The sequence below is a fragment of the Dermacentor albipictus genome, chromosome 1 (genome assembly GCF_038994185.2).
Source record: "Dermacentor albipictus isolate Rhodes 1998 colony chromosome 1, USDA_Dalb.pri_finalv2, whole genome shotgun sequence".
NCBI lineage: Eukaryota > Metazoa > Arthropoda > Arachnida > Ixodida > Ixodidae > Dermacentor > Dermacentor albipictus.
The window spans coordinates 65,945,128-65,968,747 of NC_091821.1; the positions used below are offsets into that span (position 1 = coordinate 65,945,128).

Here is a 23,620-nt window from a genome sequence, read left to right on the forward strand (position 1 = left end):
GTCTGTTTGTACTTACGTCGTGCAGTCGCGCACGCAGCCAACAAAAGCATGTCATTGTCTACCGTGTTCCAGCGCGCGAACATACTTCATGAACCGCTTGTGTATGCCTCAACATACGCGTAGCCCTGGCTTCTACCGCTAGTCAACCGTTCTCGTGCACAGCGCACAAAATCGTGTGCTGCGCGAAACGAGCGAAACGCAACAGCTCGCGCGCGACGCCGTCAGCGGAAGTGCACGGCGCAGCAAAAAAGCGAGGGGTGAAAAATGCAGGAGGAGCCCGTGACGTATGTGTCCCGCGATCCTCGAGCTCGAGTATGGCAGAACGCAGGGAAGGAATTTCGCTTGCGGAGGCCAGACGGGGTGAGTGCAAAGAGTGTCTTCCTTAGCAGTGGCCCTCGCCTCCTGAAATGATGGGTTTACGGCATTGAAATATTTCTATCTGGGTTATTAATGAATCTGTTTGAAAAATTCTTGCGGCAGAATCTACCAGCGCATAACCGAAATTTGCTATGTGGCCTGGTGAGGGGACCTTTAGGGCAGTAAAATATATGCATTCATTTTTTTCGAACTGCCTGATTTTTCGAACGTTCTCGATGCCCCTAGGGAGTCAGAAAAATTGGGCGTTGACTGTACAACTAAGAGGATGCTTCAAATGGTCCGTGGGACGAACGCGCGACGGAAGGAGGACGAGAACAGAAACGATCTGAGCATTGTGGAGTGAACGGGAAAGGAAGTGTGCCGCGGTATCTTTGAAGGAGCTTGAGCTCAAAAAACAAAATGTTGGCTGACGGTGAGATGCAGGCGTCCCTCCTTCAAACCAAAATAAACTTTTTAAACAGTGAAACCCAACACTGAGGCGTTGTGTGCAGGCTGATAGTATGTCAGGACAGTTGATCGTTGACTTACCAACTGTTGAGGGAGCAAAGTTCGCTGGTGGCAAAGTTCAGGCCTCACACTAAAGAGCTTACTATCAGTTGATAGAAATAGCACATATTCGAAAATATTTCCTTCTGCATGCATCTCCTTTTATTCGTATTTGAGAATGTTCGACTCGATTAGCTATGGTTCTCACCATATTTTTTAAATATATTGTATTCTCTATGCATTCTACTTACCACGCCCTTCTCTTTTCTTATTAAATAAAATAAACACTAGGCATCACTGTTGAAACTGGATTAAGTCTTTTTTAAATTTTTTTAACATGCTTATTAGAGAGCGGCAGCATGGGACGACATGATGTCAACCCGTTTTGGCATAAAACGAAGTTCTGTGTCACTCAGCGAATTCGGCACCCAGGGAAATCCTGGAAAACTCAGGGAATTAGGAAATTTCAAGTTGGTAGACAGCAAAGTCTTTTATGTGACGGATCGGTTTCGAGGGGTACGTTCGTACCAAGCAGCCAAAAACGAAGACATTTTGGACGCTCCAAAAATACCAGTCCGTGTTTCCGGCGGCGAACACTAATGAGCATGCTCACGCGTGTTGGCGTCTGTTCGTGTGTTTGAGCCCCTGTGCACAACCTTCGCTTCTTCTGTCTGACACGCGCTCCATGTACAAGGGACAGACTCAGGGATGCCTCCGGCGAGCGATGCTCGACTCAAGAACCAAGGTAAGAATGCGGCGGCGAGGCCGGTGCATTACTTTGGTGTTGCTTTGGCCGATGGTTCATTCCCTCTGCTGTGCGCAATAGCGTTCTCAAGAGGGCTTAAAGGCCTTCTTAAGACCTCAGTGGACTTCTCCCGAGTAAGAGCGTGTGCTCTCGAGCAGCGTTTTTCAAGATGACCGCGCTTTATGTATGACAGTTCATATAAATTTTGCTTTTGTACTACATCTCCTCACCTCGGCACGGGCCCTCTTCAATGATCGAGATATTCTAGCTATTGGCCTGCGTACTGGTGGGCTAACGCCACACCTGGGACTGAGGAGCCCCTTGCCATGCTTACACTCTGCATTCATCGCAGCTTCAGGTTTTCGTCTCCCTCATGAAATGTGTACAGCGCTGGACGAGACCATATTTGAAAGAAACAGTGGGACATACTCAAGGCTCGAGACATTGCGGGTTCCCTACCGAATAAAGCAAGCAAATGACCCCCCCCCCCCCAGAACTGTTGAAGCCTAGACACTGCTACACCTCGGCGCATGGCTGATACAGGATCACGGACAAGGCGACCGCGGTCGAGGTCGCGGATAGGCAGCCGGGGTGCTGGTCAGCGGTGCAGGTCGTGGAAGCGGCCGCTTCTTTCTGCCTCGTGCAAGCGACCACGAGCCGGCGATGGGGGTGCTGGTCAGCGGTGCAGGTCGTGGAAGTGACCGCTTTTTCTTGCCTCGTGCAAGCGACCACGAGCCGGCGATGGGGGTGCTGGTCAGCGGTGCAGGTCGTGGAAGCGACCGCTTATTCTTGCCTCGTGCAAGCGACCACGAGCCGGCGATGGGGGTGCTGGTCAGCGGTGCAGGTCGTGGAAGCGACCGCTTATTCTTGCCTCGTGCAAGCGACCACGAGCCGGCGATGGGGGTGCTGGTCAGCGGTGCAGGTCGTGGAAGCCACCGCTTCTTCCTGCCTCGTGCAAGCGACCCCGAGCCGGCGATGGGGGTGCTCGTAAGCGGTCCACGTTGTGAAGGCGGCTGCGTCTTTCTGCCTCGTGCAAGCGACAGCGAGCCTGCACACGGTGCGCCGGTAAGCGGTCGAGGTCGTGGAGGCACTGGTGGCACGTCAGCCACGTGCGGTGAAACGGCGACAGCACGCCGCGACTCCAGTCGCAGCTTCTCGCGGAAGCGGCTGAAAGCAGCCGCAGCAGGGTAGGAGTCCGGCAGCGCCAAGTAGGACGATTCGTCCAAGAAGGCATTGTGATCGGCCATCGACATGTCTGCGCAAGCACACAAAGCAGACGATGTACATGTAAATGCGGCTTAATGCGTCGTAAACGACTTGTACGGATGAATGTGTAGTCGACCAACGCAAGCATAAAGGTGCGATGTTGTCGCGCACATTTGTTAAAGAAGCGACCTACGTTGATCGAATGTCTGAGCCTTGCTTGACGAGCATTGCATCACTCCCTTTGATGGCCTAGGTTCACCCTTCTGGATCCGCCAGTGTTCGCATCCGTGTAAAGCAATGCACCGCGGTGCTGTTATATCACACCGCTCTCTTTCAACGAACACAACACTCTACGCACATCTGGTTACACGCTTGCCAACCCTTGTTTCATTACTTGTCATGGTGCATCAGACACCTGAAAGCAGATATTTCTTATATACAAGCTGGCCAAGTGACTCGGCGTCCAGTCATGGGCAACATGGCAGGCATGTATCAAATAATTCAAGTAATCATTTTAAGGCGAAAGCCTTAACTGGTTCATGGGTCAAAAAATCCGTTGTCCGGCGTTATCGAAAAATTGACCGTCCGGCGTTATGGCACCAAAATTCAATGCCACAAAAATTTATCATGCCACCCATGACCATTGGTGGGACTCGGACCCCCTTTGGTGGGAGTCGAACCCTCGAACTTTGGCGGGACCAAAATTCAATGGACCCAAAATTGATGGTGCCGTCATTGATGGTCGAACCCAGGACATTTGGTGTTAAGCCGAAGTAGGGCACAGTTAACTAATATATAGTTAATTAGGGCACTCGAACCCCTGATCTTTGGTGGGACCGAAATTCAATGCCACCAAAATTAATGGCGCCACCATTGATGGTCCAACCCAGAACCTTTGGTGTTCATTAAGGCGAATTGAGGCACAGTTAATTAAGGTACAGTTAATTAAGGCACTCGAGCCACGACCTTTAGTGGGAGTCGAACCCTCGACGTTTGGTGGGGCCAATATTCAATGGTATCAAAATTGATCGTGCCACCATTGATCTCGAACCCACGACCTTTGGTGTCAAGGCGAAATTAATAAAGGCACATTTATTTAAAATATAGTTAATTAAGGCACTGAAACCCACTACCTTTGGAAGGAGTCGAAACCCCGACGCTTGGTGTTAATTAAGGCATAGTTAATAAGGATATAGTTAAATAGGACACTCAAACCCACAATTATTGGTGGGAGTCGCACCCATGACCATTGGTGTTAAACCACTCGAACACACGGCCTTTGGTAGGAATCGAACCGTCGACCTTAGGCGGTACCGAAATTCAATGGCACCAAAAGTGATGGTGCCACCATTGATGGTCGAACCCACGACCATTGGTAGCAGCCGAACACACGACCGTTAGTGTTAATAAGGTAGAAGTTAATAAAGGTACAGGTAATTAACACAGGGTTAATTAAGGCACTCGAACCCCCCACCTTTGGTGGGAGAAAACAAGCAATAGGAGGTAACAACGCATTCGAATGAGAATGTTAAGTAATTTAATGAAAGTGTCGTGAGCGCGCAGGCTTTCGCTTTCATCCTCTTTAGCGTATGCTAAAGTGACCATGAACTTTATTTTACTTAAACGGACTCAACGCCTCCTTTTCATTTCCCTTTGTTTAGAATGAATGACTAATTCGATGAACCAATGGCCCTTCGTCTCCAGCAGCTGCGGAACATCTGACCAAGACGGCGGTCAGACCTGTAACGCAGCAGAGGGTGCCAAGAATCTCCAGACCCGGACAGGCCGCCAATAAAAACTGACCCTGGCAACATTTAACACCCGAACTCTCTCGAGGGAAGTTATAGCTTAGTGGGCCTACTTGAGGAACTATCAGGCAGTGCTTTTGATATCATTGGCCTTAGTACGGTCAGAGGAACTAGTGAAGCTTATACAGTGCTGACAAATGCCCGCGTCCTCTGCTTTAGGGGACCTCCAGATAAAAAGCAATGCGGGGTAGGATGAATAATCCATAAGGAGATAGCGGGCAACCTTGACAAATTCTACAGCATTAATGAGAGGGTAGCAGTAGCCGTAATAAAACTTAATAAGAGGTATAGATTAAAGGTAGTGTACGCCTACGTTCCAAACTCCAGTCATGATGATGATGAAGTAGAGCAGCTTTATGAAGATGTTGAATTCGCGATGAGAGAAGTGCAGACTCAGTACACTGTAGTAACGGGGGACTAAATGCAAATGTGGGGGAAAAGCAGGCTGGTGAACAAGCGATTGGAAACTACGGCGTCCATTCTAGAAATACTAGAGGAGAGATGTTGGTAGGATTCGCGGAATGGAATAAGTCGCGAATAATGAACACCTTCTTCAGAAAGCGTAGCAAAAAAAAGTGGACTTGGAAAAGCCCTAATGGTGAAACAACACATGAAATTGATTTCATACTTTCTGCCGATTCCAGCATAGTGCTGGATGTAGAAACGTTAGGCAGGATAAAGTGCAGTGATCATAGATTAGTGAGGGCTAGGATTAACCTCAATTCGAAGAGAGAAAGACTAAAATTGATCAAGAGGAAACAGGCCAACCTAGACGGAGTAAGGGTAAAAGAACAATTAAGGCTGGTGCTTGCAAACAAATATGCAGCTTAGAACAGCGAGATGAAGATGACATAAAGGTAATGAATGAAACCGTAACTAGGCTGGCTTCAGAAGCAGCAACTGAAGTGGGAGGTAACGCAATAAGGCAACCAATAGGTAAGCTCTCCCAAGCAATGAAGGACCTAATAAAGAATCGACAAATAGTGAAAGTGTCAGACTCAAGAGATGAGATAGAATTCGCGGAATTGTTAAACCTGATCAACAACGGGAAAATAAAGGATATTCGAAATTATAACGTGAGAAAGACTGAGGAAGCTGTAAAACATGGACGCAGCATGAAATCAGTGAGAAGGAAACTTGGCATAGGACAAACCAAAATGTATGCACTTAAGGATAAGCAGGGTAATATCATCAGCAATCTCGAAAGTATAGTAAAAGCAGTGGAAGAATTATATACGGATCTGTACAGTACCCGTTGGAGTCACGATACCTCCATTCGAAGCAGTAATGAACAGATTGCAGAGACTCCTTCTATAACTAGCGATGAGGTTAGAAGGGCCTTGCAATACATGAAACGGGGGAAATCGGCAGGAGAAGATGGAATAACAGTCGATTTAATCCAAGACGGAGGGGACATCATGCTTGAGAAGCTTGCGGTCCTTTATACGAAATGTTTCACGACTTCGAGGGTCCCAGACAACTGGACGAATGACAACATTATACTAATCCACAAAAAGGGAGACGTTAAAGAATTGAAAAATTAGAGGCCCATTAGCTTACTTCCAATATTATATAAAATACTCACCAAGATAATCTCCAATAAAATAAGGGCAACACTTCAGTCAACCAAGAGAACAGGCAGGCTTCAGGAAGGGATACGGTACAATGAATCACATTGATGTAATTAATCCGGTAATCGACAAATCTGCAGAGTAAAATCAGCCTCTCTGTATAGCTTTCATAGATTATGAAAAGGCATTTGATTCGGTAGGGATACCAGCAGCCATAGAGGCATTACGTAATCAATGAGTACCTTTCACTTACGTAAATATCTTGGAAAATATCTACATAGATTCTATAGCTACCTTAATTCTCCACAACAAAAGTAGAAAGATACCTATAAAGAAAGGGGTCAGACAAGGATACGCAATCTCTCCAATGCTATTAACTGCAGAAGAAGTATTCAAGTTATTAAAACTGGGAAGGCTGAGGAGTAAGGATCAACGGTGAATATCTGAGCAACCTTCGGCTTGCCGATGACGTTTTCCTTTTCAGCAACGCTGGGGACGAGTTACAAAAAATGATTGAGGACCTTAACAGGGAGATTGTAAGAGTGGAGTTGAAGATAAATATGCAGAAAACAAAGATGATGATCAATAGCCTGGCAAGGGAACAAGAGTTCAGGATCGCCAGTCAGCCATAGAGTCTGTGAAGGAATACGTTTACCTAGGTCAATTATTCACAGGGGACCCTGATCATGAGAAGGAAATTTACACAAGAAACAAAATGGGTTGGAGCACATTCCGCAGACATTGTTAGATACCGACTGCAAGCTTACCATTATCACTAAAAAGAAAGGTGCACAATCAATGCATTCTAACAGTGCTGACATATGGGGCAGAAACTTGGCGACTGACAAAGAAGCTCGAAAACAAGTTAAGGACTGCGCAAAGAGCGATGGAACGAAGATTGTTAGGCGTAACGTTAAGAGACAGGAAGAAGAAAGCGGTGTGGATCAGAATATGCGACTCGGCAACATTGATGCCTTCAGACAGCATATATGGGTTTATTGACCAGTTGCCTTCCCCCAAAATGATCACGTACTCGTGACGCCTGCGGCAGTAAGCATGTTTCACATCCGCCACCAAGGTTTGCGAGTGGTGGCACTGGCTAACACTCCCAGGGTTAGTTCTAGTAGTAAAACATGGATACCCAAGAAAATGGATGGGAAAACGGCGCCGCGGCAGCTGAATTGGTAGAGCATCTCACGCGCAATGCGAAGACTTGGGATCGTTCCCCACCTGCGGGAAGTTGTTTTGTCATCCACTTTACTTTCCATTAATTTATCATTTCTTTATATGAATTAGTAAGTACAATTTGTCTCTCTCTCTCTATCTCTATCTCTGTGTATATATATATATATATATATATATATATATATATATATATATATATATATATATATATATATATATATATATATATATATATATATATATATATATATATATATATATAGTTACGTGTATAACGATACAGATGGAAGAGGCTATTTACAAGCTATTTACACTGGACTAGGGCTTGAGTCGGGTGACGTGGACAATGTCACTGGTTGTCACACCGGAGGACGTAGTGGGCGTGGCTAGAACAATTTCATAGGTGATATCGGTCACTTAGCGGAGCACGCGATATGGGCCGGTATAACAAGAAAGCAGTTTCTCACAAAGGCCAACTTTACGCGATGGTGACCAAAGGAACACGAGGGTGCCGGGCGCAAAATGGACATCACAGTGACGGAGGTCGTAGCGTCGCTTCTGTTTGTCTTGAGAGACTTGTAGACGAACGCGCGCAAGTTGACGAGCATGGTCAGCACGGGCGATTGCATCACGGGCATCAGCGCTAGTTGAAGCTGTGGTGGACGGAAGCACGGTGTCTAGTAGTCGGTTCGCGGTCATACAAGAGGTAAAACGGGGAAAATCCGGCAGTTTCGAGACGGGAAGAGTTTTATGCAAAGGTAATGTAGGGTAGAGCCAGGTCCCAGTCACGGTGGCCGTCTGAAACGTATTTGGATAGCATGTCTGTAAGGGTGCGGTTCAAACACTCAGTGAGGCCGTTCGTTTGAGGGTGGTAGGAGGTAGTAAATTTATCCTGAATGGAGCAGGCCCGCATGATGTCGTCAATGACTTTCGCCAAAAACGTACGGCAACGGTCTGTTAGCAATTGACGCGGAGCACCATGCATCAAAATGATATCATGTAGGAGGAAGACCGCAACGTCAGTTGCGCAATTGGTCGGAAGAGCGCGGGTTACGGCGTAGCGGGTCGCGTAGTCAGCCGCGACTGCAACCCACTTGTTTCCTGATGTAGATTCCGGAAATGGGCCGAGAAGGTCTAAGCCAACACGATGGAAGGGCTCGGCAGGGATGTCGAGCGGCTGCAGGTAACCAGCGGGGGGCTGGGAAGGCTTCTTGCGTCGTTGGCAAAGTTCACAAGCGGCTACGTAACGTCGTACGGAGCGGGCAAGGCCCGGCCAGAAAAAACGGCGACGTACACGGTCATAGGTTCGAGATACGCCGAGGTGTCCTGCCGTTGGTGCGTCGTGGAGCTCTTTTAGAACGGTTGAGCGGAGGTGTTTAGGTACAACAAGTAGGAACTCAGAGCCGTCCGGATAAAGGTTACGACGGTACAGAGTACCGTCGCGGAGGACGAAGAGGCGTAGAGTGGCGTCGGCCGGAGAGCGTTCAAAACGGTCGATGAGTGTCACGACGTTGCTCGTCTGCGAAATGAAGCAGCTGCGACACAGAGAATACACAAACAGCACTGGTAATATTGGAGGAGTCAAGGTCGTCAACAGAGTAATGCGACAGGCTGTCAGCGTCTTGGTGCAGGCGGCCAGACTTGTAGACCACAGAATACGAAAATTCTTGTAGTCTCAAGTCCATCGACCAAGCCGGCCTGTAGGTTCTTTTAGGCATGAGAGCCAGCAGAGAGCATGATGGTCAGTGACTACGGAAAAAGGGCGACCGTATAGGTAAGGACGGAACTTCGCAACCGCCCAGACTACAGCAAGGCATTCTCGATCCGTAATGGAATAGTTGCGCTCCGATGGTGTGAGGAGGCGGCTTGCATAAGCAATAACGCGATCCTGGCCACGCTGACGCTGGGCTAAGACGGCACCTACATGACCGCTGGCATCTGTACGCAATTCTGTAGGGGCATCAGGGTCGAAGTGGGCGAGAATGGGTGGTGAGGAGAGAAGAGTGACGAGACGAGAGAAGGTGGCGGCTTCTGCAGTATACCGCACGAGAATTGTATGCCTTTTTTCAAAAGATTAGTGAGGGGTCTAGCAATTGCCGCAAAATCTTGAACAAAACGACGAAAGTACGAGCATAGCCCTACAAAACTTCGAACGTCTGCGGCTGTCTTCGGAACCGGAAAGTCTCGGACAGCGCGAGTTTTGTCGGGATCAGGCTGTACCGGCTGTACTCCGGAAGCATCAACGAGGTGGCCCAGAACAGTAATTTGGCGGTGGCCGAAACGACATTTCGACGAGTTAAGTTGCAGCTTCACCTTTCTAAATATATCAAGTATAGCTGTTAGACGCTCAAGGTGAGTGTCGAACGTGGGCGAGAAGACGATGACGTCGTCGAGGTAGCAGAGACATGCGGACCATTTGAAACCACGGAGCAAGGAGTCCATCATACGCTCAAAGGTAGTAGGGGCGTTGCATAATCTAAACGGCATTACTTTAAATTGGTATAGGCCATCAGGTGTGATGAACGCGGTTTTTTCTTTGTCCATATCGTCAACAGCAATCTGCCAGTATCCAGAACGAAGATCGATAGAAGAGAAATAGCTGGAACCGTGAAGGCAGTCAAGGGCATCGTCTATACGTGGGAGCGGGTAGACGTCCTTCTTAGGAATGTTGTTCAGATGGCGGTAGTCTACACAGAAGCGCCATGTGCCATCCTTCTTAACCAACACTACAGGTGACGCCCAGGGACTCGAAGAAGGCTCAATGATGTTTTTGTCTAGCATTTTGTTGACTTCGCTTTGAATTACTCGGCGTTCCGACGCAGAAACTCAACACGGTTGTCGGTGAATAGGAGTAGCATCGCCAGTAAGAATCCGATGCTTGACCGCGAGCGTCTGGCCTAAAGGGCGATCGTCGAAGTCGAAAATATTTCTGTAGGACGATAATACTTGATAAAGGTATTCAGCCTGCGCAGAAGACAGGTCCGTCGCAACCATTTTCTGTATCTTGGGATCGGCGGCCGAGGCTAGCACGATGGGCCTGCTAAGCTCGCAAGAAGCATCGGTTGATAACGCTGCCACGTGATGGTCGCCGAGATAATCAACGCTGGCAAGGCAAATACCTTGCGGTAGAATTTGCTTTGCCAATCCAAAGTTAAAGATTGGAATGCGAGTGCGGTTCGCAGTAATAGTAAGTATACTGTGAGGCACGGTAACGTCATACTGTAGTGGAATGTCGGGCAGAGGAGTGACGAGGTACTCGCCATCAGGGACTGGTGGGGAAGACAAAAGAATTCAATATAGGCTATTGATTTTGGCGGCAGGCGAATAAAGCCGGTGGGGCGTAGGCGGCACTGTGGTGCGTCAGAAGGTTCTGCGAGAATCGGCAACTCAAGGCGAAGGGTACTGGCAGAGCAGTCAATAAGGGCAGAATGCGCGGAGGGAAAGTCGAAGCCGAGAATTAGGTCGTGGGGGCAATGAGCAATCACGCTGAAGAGGACAGGGGTGTGGCGGCCGGCAATGCTGACTCGTGCCGTACACATGCCGATAATAGGCACAGTACCGCTATCCGCAACGCGGACGACGCGTGCCGACGCTGGGGTGAGGAGCTTTTTGAGCCGTCGTCGGAGAGCAGTACTCATAATAGAAAGATGTGCGCCTGTATCGAAGAGTGCAGTGACAGGATAGCCGTCAACGTAAACGCCAAGAAGGTTTCGGTTCGTAGGTAACGTGAGCAGAGGATTTGAGGGCAGGGTCGACAACCCAGCTTCAACTCCAGAAGCTGCAGTGCCTAGTTTTCCGGCTGGGTCCGGTAGGCGATAGGAGGCGAAGAGGAGCGGCGGGGTTGGGGCGAACGAGACTGACGGCGTCGAGGTGAGGGCGAGCGGCTGTTGCGAAGGTTCGGAGCAGGGGCATCAGCAACAGTGGGTTCATGGTGGGTGGCATCGGGAACAGAAGATCCAAAAGTGCGGGAATAAGTGGCGGCGTATGTCCGAGGAGGTGGTGGCCACCGGTTGCGGCAGTGACGAGCGACATTGCCGATGCGACAGCAGTGGAAGCAGATCGGCCTGTCATCAGGGGTACGCCATTCGGACGGGTTGCGGCGAGATATGGCAGAAAAGGACTGTCGGGGACGAGGAGGGCCGGTAGAGAACTGGGGAAGGTTGGGTTGACACGTTGTACACACGGAGTTCAGACCCATGTTCTCAAATTCCTGTCTGACTACGGCCTGAATCATCGCAATCGTGCTTGCTGGCGGATCGGAAGGCGTCGCGGCGAAAGCTGGCGGACAGGTGGCCTCGAGCTCGCGGCGAACAATACGGGTGACGTCGTCACAGGTGGTAGCCTGACGTGGTCGGCCCTCACATGTCAACGTAGCAGCAGTGTTGGGTAGCCGCGTGATGTGGTGTGTGATACGGCGGCTCTTGGCCTGTTCAAGGCGACGGCATTCTTTAATGATGGCGTCGATTGTCGAGACGTTGCCGAAAACAAGTAAATTGAAAGCGTCGTCGGCGATGCCTTTTAGGACATGTGACACTTTATCAGCTTCAGACATAGCGTCGTCAAATTTTCGGCATAGAGCCAAGACGTCGAGGATGTATGAAACGTACGGCTCTGTAGATGTCTGAACACGAAACGCAAGAGCCTTCCTCGCGGCAACCTTGCGGCCAATGGGGTCGCCGAACAGTTCCCTGAGCTTTTCTTTGAAATTGTCCCAACTGGTTATCTTGTCGTCATGCGTCTGGTGCCACACGCGTGGGGTGCTGCCGAGATAAGAGATGACATTGGCGAGAATAATGGTTGGGTCCCACCAGTTATTAGCGCTGGCATGTTCATATAGCTTGATCCATTCGTCAACGTCCTGTCCCTTCAGGCCAGAGAACACACCAGGATCGCCATGTTGGGCAACCGTGACGACGGGAGCAGTAGGACCAGCCGAAGCCGTTGCAGAGGTGGTCTCGTCACCGGGAGGCATGGTGACAAGCTCGATGTACCGACCACTTCGGAGTTCCGTGGCGAGGACGGGGATCGCTCACCTCCACCAGAATGTTACGTGTAGAAAGACACAGACGGAAGAGGCTATTTACAAGCTATTTACACTGGACTGGAGCCAGAGCACCAGGCCGACATTTTCTCGCGCCAAGGGCACAGACCCACTTCGTCGTCGTTCTTGCGGCGGCTCGTCTCTCGGGTATCTACCGATAATATCGTAAAATATATATATATATATATATATATATATATATATATATATATATATATATATATATATATATATATATATATATATATATATATATATATATATATACGTGTGCCGCTCAAGGTCATCAGCAATGCCTAACAATGACCCAACTAAATTGGACCCGTATTCATAAAAAGCTCCTACGTTATAATTGTTCGCAAGATCAATTTCTAGCCAATTGTTATGCTGCGCATATTGTTAACGAAGGTGGCCAGCCAATAGCCAAAGAGGTCCTACTGACGAGAAGCTTTGCGAATTCAGCCCTTCATTATAGCTATGCTGGCTTTTGATTCTGTTGCAGTTAAAGTTGCTTTAAAAGCTCCGCCTCAACCCCCTCCTTCCCCCTTTGTGGGGAGCAGATCAAAAAGCCGGTGTTTTCCCTTTAGGTAACAGGCGCCTTGATAACTAAATGGAAGCAGATCCACGTGGTATTGCACCGTGCTACTAGGATTCTTGCGTAATCCAAGTTTAATCGTCAGCAATGCCTTGTCCGCCAACCGATTCGACTGACGAATTCCGTTCTTATGCTATGAGGGATAAACCACGCGCACGTTAATTCTGGTCCGCTATCCCAGCCAACAGTTCCGGTAAAACCAAATCTATTAAACTTTTTTTTTTTAGAGTGCATCGAGTCTTCCCTGTGCTGGCCGCCTTCAGCGGGCTCACCAGTATCCAGTGTTTAGAGTCTACTGCGATGGCACATGCCCACCTACGGGGCCGGCATATACCACGTGCACCCTCGACTTTTGCTGTGTTTCAGGCCACGGAACAGGGACCGAATTCACAAATGTTTTTGTTCTTAAGTGTTTTTTGCTATTGGTTGGCCGTCTTCGCTAGTATGTATAACACCAGGATCGGCTGAAATGTGCTCTTACGAACTATTCTAGCACAAAAGCTTCTTGTGAATACTGGCCCAGTTATTGCTCCTGGTATTGTGCAACATTGAACTCACACAGAGCACATTCCAACAAGAAATTCGCGGTATATATCATCGATATCATCCAAAAAGTAAACTATGCTGATTTTCGATATCTCCGTCCAGCACTGTGGATATCGCAGAGAACCGAACGAGCCAGATATACATAATCGACGCGACTACTTGGTGTGTTTTGTGTAATACATCTAGCACTACTCTCCGCACGGCGACTGGGATTACTGCGCGATGGCCTCAGTAGATGAGGTTATTGCTGCCCTCTATATATTCATACCTCTGCATGTGAAAGAGCTTGAATTTTCGTTTTACGCCAGTAATTTCTAAGGCAAGCCATTGTGGATGTAATCAGTTACTTGTTTGAGATGCATATTGGCTTCCGTTGTCCTAGTTAAACCTCTTGACGAAACAAGCGTGGTGTAAAGATATTCCTCTAGAAGTACGCTCTCATAAGCGCCTTTGCTTAAAGGCACCGCAGAACTGCCGCCATCTGCGGCAATGCGGGATGCGCCACGAAGCTCTCTCTGGCTTTGTATGACCTTGTATGTGGCGTTGAGCAGCGGGAACCAACGGCGAACCCAGTATGCTGCAGCCAAATCGGGTGGGGCTTTTTCGGGCTGAAAGTCGCGGTAGCAACTTGAAATCCAGTTAGCAGGCGCTCGTGGAATTCGGTCACTCCAAACACAAGTTTCGGAGCCTCCCGCTCCCAATGAGCGTATTCCGCTCCGTGGTATATAGTCAGGGTGCGTGATCGGAAGCCGACTGGTTTAGTTTCCCTGTTGATGCGGTGATATGCAATCGCGGCAATGCCTCATGATGCGTCCGCTTATAGGAGCGAAATACATTGTACACTGATCCGAGGACAGAAACAGCTCTGAAATCTTTATCTTAATGGCAATGAAGTCACGTATATATGCCGGCCATCGCATATGTCGGCAGCTGTTGTGCCTATGGTGCATCAATAAACTCAGTCGTCGATATAGCTCAAGCCGCGCTCAAACTACAATTCTCACTCAATAATTATGCGGCTAATACCCAGTAGTACTTGTGGTCCTTCATGTGCTGATGCAGACAGAACAACATGCATTCCTTAAAAATCTCGAAACAAACAAAATAAACCTTTTTGGACAGCTAACGAGACATGAACTGCTAGGATTCAAAGAACTGTCCACGTCGAAAGAATTCCACACCTCTGAATTGCTGACGGCCTTAATGGCCAACTACGGCCTGAAACATATTGCTCGATAACTTTCTCACGCCAAAGAACCACCTTGCAAAAGTAGCACCATGAGAAAAGTCGAAGAACAAGGCGAACACTTGCCGTCAAATTGTTTCGTCATTCTCATTCGTAAACTTCGTGGTCATGCACCTTACGTAACGTCTTTAACACCAGCTGTATGGGCTGTAACTGAATGTGTGCCCGTTCTTCTAGAGATATTATGTACACAATGGATGTCACGCACAGGTATTTATTGTGCGTGCATTGTTTATTTTGCGAATTATGCGTATTGGTTATAAGTGAATACTGTTCCGCAAGCTTGCTCTATAAACCGAATAAGGTTCAGCACATATGCATTCAACGTCTTAAAAATTTACGCGAGATAGCAGAAAACATTCTCTGAGGCTTATCTGGTAGGAAAATGGACGCTGATGGGAATGGACCGGAGTATGTAATACTCATATTGCCCTGCGAATGTTTCTATCTTATATATATATATATATATATATATACACACAGTGAAGTAGACGCGCGTATGAAGCGGTTTATTGACGTTTCGGCCGGGGTCCGGCCTTCATCAGATTCTGATGAAGGCCGGACCCCGGCCGAAACGTCAATAAACCGCTTCATACGCGCGTCTACTTCACTGTGAATATTTACCCGGACCCAGAACTGCTTTTTTTCTGGTATATATCTATATATATATATATATATATATATATATATATATATATATATATATATATATATATATATATATATATATATATATATATATATATATATATATATATATATATATATATATATATATATATTTGCAACGCAAATCGCAGGCTTGAAAGGTACTGGTGTCTGCACGGTCCTTACCACAAGTTTAGTTCCCAATCACAACGCTGCCACAGCCGACTTCGTGCCACTTTTTCGCTTTTATTATCGGTACTGCTTCTGGGTGGCGAGGGTTGTTCCCTATTACGAATCACCAGAGAGCGGCTGATATTGCTCAAATAAGGCATGTGGGTAATACAGCAGGGCATTCCCTATATAGATGACATTTCTTCTATAAAGCATCGATTGGACTCTTCGAGTTTGCTAGACTAGTTGGTGCATATCGACAGGTTGGTAGAGTGTGACGTTAGACAGGGATGACATGAAAGGAACCGAGAGCTTATTTCCCTTCTCTTATCGCTTCCTTTCTGTCATGCTGGTCGAACCTGTGGACTCTTGGAACTTCGGGCGAATAGTGTGCAGAGCGGCCACTATTGAACACTGAGGACCGCATATTGTAAGGAATCGGTTTTCGTCGATTCCATTCATTTCTTGTGTATCCGTCCGCTCAAGTGACCGATCCCGGCGATACCGGGTGCGCTGCTTCGCGCGAACCAATTTGGAAGGGTGGAAAAAATAGGAAGCGACGAGAACAGTTAATAATAATATATGGGGTTTTACGTGCCAAAACCACTTTCTGATTATGAGGCACGCCGTAGTGGGGGACTCCGGAAATTTTGACCACCTGGGGTTCTTTAACGTGCACCTAAATCTAAGTACACGGGTGTTTACGCATTTCGCCCCCATCGAAATGCGGCCGCCGTGGCCGGGATTCGATCCCGCGACCTCGTGCTCAGCAGTCTAACACCATAGCCACTGAGCAACCACGGCGGGTACGAGAACAGTTAAATGATGCGATCCTAGAATGTAACTTCTTGCGTTTCCCTTAAGCACGACGTGATAGTAAAAGAAAGTCCAAGAACATGGTAGTAAACGAAGCTCCCCCAATCCCCTACAACGAGGTTAATAATAGCACACAGCACAAACGAAAGTTTGGTTTTTTAAGACTACTTACATCTTGTCTCATCGTTTCAGATTTCAAATATGATTCGTGAGCGGTTTATAAATATAACTGGACGGCCGTTACGGTTGCGACTTACCCCAGTCAGGCCGGCCTTCCTTCTCGCATAAATCCAAAGCCGACAACTTATTCAAGAAAGACAGCTCGCTGCGTAGGTCGTCCCTTTCGGCGCTGTCAGCCCTGACTTTTTCGGACGAAGTAAACTGCGTGCAGCGCGGCTCGTTCACGAAGCCCGACTCCGCGGCCCCTGTCACCTTTCCGTCGCCGTCGCCAGGCGTCGACAGACACTGCCCTCCCTGGCCGGACGCATCGGAATGGTCTGTGCATGCGGCTTCACAAGACGCAGGCTTCGCCTCTGGTCAAAAATAAAGTTGCAGTCGGCACGGTTTCACAAGCGGATAATTTACTCTGCAAAAAGTGAACACAGTGAGCAGCGTAAGCTAAAGAGCGAGTAGAACTGAGAAAAATGAAGGTTTTTTTTTTTTTTTCAGGTAACACCACATGAAGTCCACATACGATGAAGCCTAAGAACTCACAGGCAGAAATTACTGTTCTTGCGTATTTTCGTATGTGTACAGTCGGCGTTAAATGTTTGCGGTTCCCGCGCAAAAACGTGAATTTCAGCAGAGCTTGAGCTTCCGGGCCCACGTTGCTGCTGCTGCTGCCGCCGCTGCCGCTGCCGCTGCTGCTGCTGTCTTGCCGAATAGCTTACACACAGGACGGCAACGAATCGGCTTATATAAAGTCATCTGTACTATACCTGCAGTTTTACCGGTGAACGACTGCGTTCTCCACGGAATGACGCAATGAAACACTAAACGGTACCTGAATATATTCACTGCAACAAATACACGCCTTCAAATGCATAATTCCTTAATTAAGGTGAAACTTTCTAGCCCTTCTTACCGCGGCTTGGCGTGTGTGCTGGGTCGCTTTCTTTACGAGTAAAGGTTGTTTAACACAGAAATACTGCAATCAAAAGCGAAGCAATCCTGCATAAAACGCTATAAACACCAGTACGTATAATGTCATATGCTGCAGAACACAGTGCCGAGATGTAGCGGTGTTATAGCATCCAATAACACTCTTCCCAAGCGTTTTCACAAATCGTCCTCTGCTTTAGAGGACCTCCAGATAAGAAGCGATACGGAGTAGGATTCCTAATCCATAAGGATATAGCGGGCAACCTTGACCAATTCTACAGCAATAATGAGAGGGTAGCAGCAGTCGTAATTAAACTTAATAAGAGGTAAAGATTAAAGGTAGTGTAAACCTACGTTCAAAACTCCAGTCATGATGATGATGAAGTAGATCAGTTTTATGAAGATGTTGAATTAGCGATGAGAGAAGTGCAGACTCAGGACACTGTAGTAATGGGGGACTCAATGCAAATGTGGGGGAAAAGCAGGCTGCTGAACAAGCAATTGGCAACTACGACGTCCATTCTAGAAACACTAGAGGAGAGGTGTTGGCAGAATTCGCGGAAAGGAATATGTCGCGAATAATGAACACCTTCTTCAGAAAGCGTAGCAAGAAAAAGTGGACTTGGAAAAGCCCTAATAGTAAAATACCAATCAAATTGATTTCATACTTTCTGGCGATTCCAGCATAGTGCTTGATGTAGAACTGTTCGGCAGGGTAAAGTGCAGTGATCATAGGCAAGTGAGGGCTAGGATTCACCTCAATTCGAAGACAGAAAGAGTAACATTGCTCAAGAGAAAACAGGCCAACCTAGACGTAGTAAGGCTAAAAAAAAATTCAGGCTGGAGCTTGCAAACAAATATGCAGCTTAGAACAGCGAGATGAAGCTGAAATAAAGTAATGAATGAAACCGTAACTAGGCTGGCTACAGAAGCAGCAACTGAAGTGAGAGGTAACGCAATAAGGCAACCAATAGGTAAGCTCTCCCAAGCAATGAAGGACCTAATAAAGAATCGACAAATAATGAAAGTGTCCAACTCAAGAGATGACATAGAATTCGCGGAATTGTTAAAGCTGATGAACAAGGGGAAAATAAGGGATATTCGAAATTATAACGTGAGAAAGACTGAGGAAGCTGTAGAACATGGACGCAGCATGAAATCAGTGAGAAGGAAACTTGGCACAGGAAAAACCAGGATGTATGCACTTAAAGATAAGCAGGGTAATGTCCTAAGCAATCTCGGTAGTATAGTAAAAGCAGTGGAAAAACTGTATACGGACCGGTACAGTACCCATTGGAGCCACGATACCTCCATTCGAAGCAATTTTTTATTAAAAATGTTTTGGCCAATCGCTACCAATCAGTCTTTGTTAATGGTCATTCATCACCCTCTCCCACGTTAAATCTGGAGTACCACAAGGGTCTGTACTGGGACCTATCTTATTCTTAGTTTATATTAATGACATAAGCAATAACCTGAGTTCTACGGTAAGATTGTTTGCAGATGATCGCGTGATATACAGGCAAAATTATGAGCCTTCTGATTCACTTCAGTTACAATCGGATTTAGATAAGATTAACAATTGGTGCACGCAATGGCAAATGGAAATTAATGCCTCGAAAAGAAAAGTCGTGACATTTACCACAAAAACTGACCCCGAACCTTGCCATTGCACTCAAAACAGCATGAACCTAGAATCGGCACCTGTCATAAAATATTTAGGGATCCATTTAGCATCTGAGCTTTCATGGAACATTCACATAGATACGGTCATTTACTTTACTTTACTTTTCATCGAACTTAAGTTGGGATGCTCACGTTAATTACCTATGTAGGAAAATCTCATCTGTAACAGGAGTCGTATCTCGCTGCCGTAGTCTGCTGCCACGCAAGGCCAAACTTCAAATATATCACGCATTATTTAACTCGCATCTAAATTATTGTACGTTGATTTGGGGCACAACAACAAAAAGAAACATAAATAAAATACTTGTTCTACAAAAAAGGATAATTCGCTACGTTGGAAACATTGAACGTCTGGGAAACACACGCAAATCATTTGAAAGGTTCAGTATCATTCGGGTTGACAATATTTACTCATACCGCTTGTTGAACACACTCTACTTTTCAAACAGAGAACTCTCGGACTTTATTACAGCCTTATCATGTCTAGAGCGTCGTGTTATTACAGTACCTACAAGAAACACCCATATATGGTCTATACCGCGATTTCGTACAACTTATAAATATCAAACTTTGGCATACAACGTCCCAACAACACTAAACACGTATGAAAACACAACCAGTTGCAGTAAAACACAGTTACGTTCTTTCTTTTGTTCTATTGTTTGCTAGTAAATGATTCAGTATCTTAAAATATCTACTATATATAACGTATATGCTGCTTGCAAATCAGTTATTAAAAACATTAATTTTTTGCAGCATTTTTAGAGTGTTTGTGTGAGTGTAAATATGCGGTACTATGTGTCGAAATTTGCATATGCATTTTCATGTGCATCGCATTTCAAATGTATTTGTGTGATTTATGAATGTTATATTATGCCTTGTGATCTGCATCTTTTTCATTTTTGTAACAGTGTATCTTAGTACTTTTCCTCTGCATTTTGTATAGCCGCTGCCATGTAACGGTTACCTGGGCCCCGTCAAGCCGTTTTTACGTCTTTTAGCCCAGCGGACCTTCCAGCATATTGTCTGGTAAATAAACTTGAACTTGAACTTGAACTTCAACAAGGCTTCTAAAACACTCGGATTTCTCAGACGCAATCTGCGTTTAGCTAATGCAGACACTAAGATTTTAGCATGCACAACATTAGTGCGCTCGCAGTTGGATTACGCCTCTTTGATTTGGAACCCGCACCAAGCATACTTAATAACAAAATTCGAGTCTCCTCAAAATGAAGCCACTCGATTCATATCGAAGAACTAGTCGCGTACGGCAAGTGTCACTAAAATAAAGAAAGCTCTCAAGTTAACTCTTCTTGAAAGACGTAGAACGCTTTAAATTCTGTCCTTTTTCCGCAAATTATACCACAGCCACTCTTCCTTTGCTATGTCCCGTCTCACGCCAGCGCATCGCATGTTCCCACGCATTGACCACCAGCTCAAAGTCGACCCCCCCCCCCCCCATCTTTGCTCGCACTAACCTCTTCTTTCATTCGCCGCTCGTCCTAGCCATCCGTCAATAGAATGTTCTGCCTGGCACCATTGCATCTATCATTGATTACGAAGCGTTTGTAACCAGCCGGAAACGCCACCTTGAGCTGTAACGTTCATCCTTCCCCTCTCCCAATTTTGTACATGTGTGTATAAATAACGCTCCTCTCTGTAGCAATATAATGTTTCTTGATGATTGTTGCTATGTGTCTTTACATTTCAAGTTTCTTTTTCAACATACTGGTAATGGTTAGAGACTTCTGTACACATCGTAGTACTGCGTTGCTTTGTTCTTACTGTTGTTCCCCCGCCCCCCCATGTAATGCCTGCCGGGCCTTTATGGTATCTTAATAAATGAATAAAAAGACAGATTGCAGAGACTCCTTCTATAACTAGCGATGAGATTAGAAAGGCCTTGCAAGACATGAAACGGGGAAAAGCAGAGAGAGAAGATGCAATAACCGTCCATTTAATCAAAGATGGAGAAGACATCATGCTTGAAAAGCTTACAGTCCTTTACACGAAATGGTTTCACGACTTCAAGGGTCCCAAAACTCTGGAAGAATGACAACATTATACTAATCCACAAAAAGGGAGACGTTAGAGAACTGAAAAATTAGAGGCCCATTAGCTTACTTCCAATATTATATAATATATTCACCAAGATAATCTCCAATAGAATAATGGACACACTTCAGTCAACGAAGAGAACAGCCCGGCTTCAGGAAGCGATATGGTACAACGGATCACATTCATGTAATCAATCCGGTAATCGACAAATTTGCAGAGTAAGATCAGCCTCTTTATATGGCTTTGATAGATTACGAAAAGGCATTTTGATTCGACAGGGATAGCAGCAGCCATAGAGGCATTACGTAATCGATGAGTACATGTCACTTACGTAAATATCTTGGAAAATATCTACATAGATTCTATAGCTACCTTAATTCTCCACAAGAAAAGTAGAAAGATACCCATAAAGAACGGGGTCAAACAACGAGAAGCAATCTCTCTAATGCTATTAACTGCAGAAGAAGTATTCAAGTTATTAAACAGGGAGAGGCTTAGGAGTAAGGATCAACGGTGAATATCTGAGCAAGCTTCAGCTTGCCGATGACGTTGTCCTGTTCAGCAACGCTGGGGACGAGTTACAAAAAATGATTGAGGACCTTAACAGAGAGATTGTAAGAGTGAAGTTGAAGATTAATATGCAGAAAACAAAGGTAATGATCAATAGCCTGGCAAGGGAACAAGACTTCAGAGTCTGTGAAGGAATACGTTTACCTAGGTCAATTACACACAGGGGACCCTGATCATAAGAAGGAAATTTACAGAAGAATAAAAATGGGTAGGAGCACATTCCGCAGACATTGTCAGATCATGACTGCAAATTTACCATTGTCATTAAAAAGAAAGGTGTACAATCAATGCATTCTAAGAGTGCTGACATATGGAGCAGAAACTTGGAGACTGACGTAGAAGCTCGAAAACAATTTAAGTACTGCACAAAGAGCGATGGAACGAAGAATGTAAGGCGTAACGTTAAGAGACAGGAAGAAGAAAGCGGTGTGGATCAGAGCGCAAACGGGGATAGCCGATGTTGTAGTTGACATTAAGAGAAAGAAATGGAGCTCGACCGGTCATGTAATGCGTAGTTTAGATAACCGGTGGACCACTATAGAGTTACATAATGGATGCCAAGAGAAGGGAAGCGCAGTCTAGGACGCCAGAAGACAAGGTGTAGTGATGAAATAAAGAAATTCGCAGCCGCATATTGTAAGAATTCTGCTTTCGTCGATTCCATTGATTTCTTGTGTATTCGTCCGGTCATGTGGCCGATCCCGGCGATAGCGGGTGTGCTGCTTCGCGCGAACCAATCAGGAAGGGTGGAAAAAATAGAACACGATGACAACAGCTTCCCCAATATGCTACAACGAGGTTAATTATAGCACACAGCGCAAGCGCAAGTTTGGTTTTATAAGACTCTTTACATCTTGTCCTATCTTTTAAGATTGCAAATATAATTCGTGAGCGGTTTCTAAATATAACTGGACGGTCGATACGGTTGCGACTTACCCCAGTCAGGCCGGCCTTTCTCGTCGGAGACCTCCAAGGCCGCCAACTTATTCAAGAGAGATAATTCGCTGTTGAGGACGTCCCTTATATCGAACTCAGCCCTGACTTTTTCGGACGAAGTAAACTCCGGACAGCGCGGCTCGTTCACGAAGCTTGACTCCGCGGCCCCTGTCACCTTTCCGTCGCCGTCGCCAGGCGTCGACAGACGCTGCCCTCCGTGGCCGGACGCATTGGAATGGTCTCTGCATGCGGCTTCACAAGACGCAGGCTTCGCCTCTGGTCAAAAATAAAGTTGCAGTCGGCACGGTTTCACAAGCGGATAATTTACTCTGCAAAAAGTGAACACAGTGAGCAGCGTAAGCTAAAGAGCGAGTAGAACTGAGAAAAATGAAGGTTTTTTTTTTTTTTCAAGTAACACCACATGAAGTCCACATACGATGAAGCCTAAGAACTCACAGGCAGAAATTACTGTTCTTGCGTATTTTCGTATGTGTACAGTCGGCGTTAAATGTTTGCGGTTCCCGCGCCAAAACGTGAATTTCAGCAGAGCTTGAGCTTCCGGGCCCACGTTGCTGCTGCTGCTGCCGCTGCCGCTGCTGCTGCTGTCTTGCCGAATAGCTTACACACAGGACGGCAACGAATCGGCTTATATAAAGTCATCTGTACTATACCTGCAGTTTTACCGGTGAACGACTGCGTTCTCCACGGAATGACGCAATGAAACACTAAACGGTACCTGAATATATTCACTGCAACAAATACACGCCTTCAAATGCATAATTCCTTAATTAAGGTGAAACTTTCTAGCCCTTCTTACCGCGGCTTGG

At 46.4% G+C, this 23,620-nt stretch overlaps 1 protein-coding gene across 2 annotated transcripts in view; it reads right to left on the reverse strand.

The window, feature by feature from the left end:
* Positions 1–1,207: 1,207 nt before the first annotated feature.
* Positions 1,208–23,620, reverse strand: part of LOC139055155 (uncharacterized) — a 56,213-nt gene continuing 33,800 nt past the window's right edge. Inside the window, exons 8-10 of one of the 2 annotated variants that reach the window (XM_070532728.1) lie at positions 22,794–23,069; positions 16,700–16,975; positions 1,208–2,864 (exon numbers count right to left, since the gene is read on the reverse strand). In XM_070532728.1, the coding sequence (XP_070388829.1) occupies positions 2,155–2,864; positions 16,700–16,975; positions 22,794–23,069 (1,262 nt within the window). In that variant the 3' untranslated portion in view covers positions 1,208–2,154. The remainder of the gene's footprint in view (positions 2,865–16,699; positions 16,976–22,793; positions 23,070–23,620) is intronic. The other variant, XM_070532729.1, reaches the window with a different exon arrangement.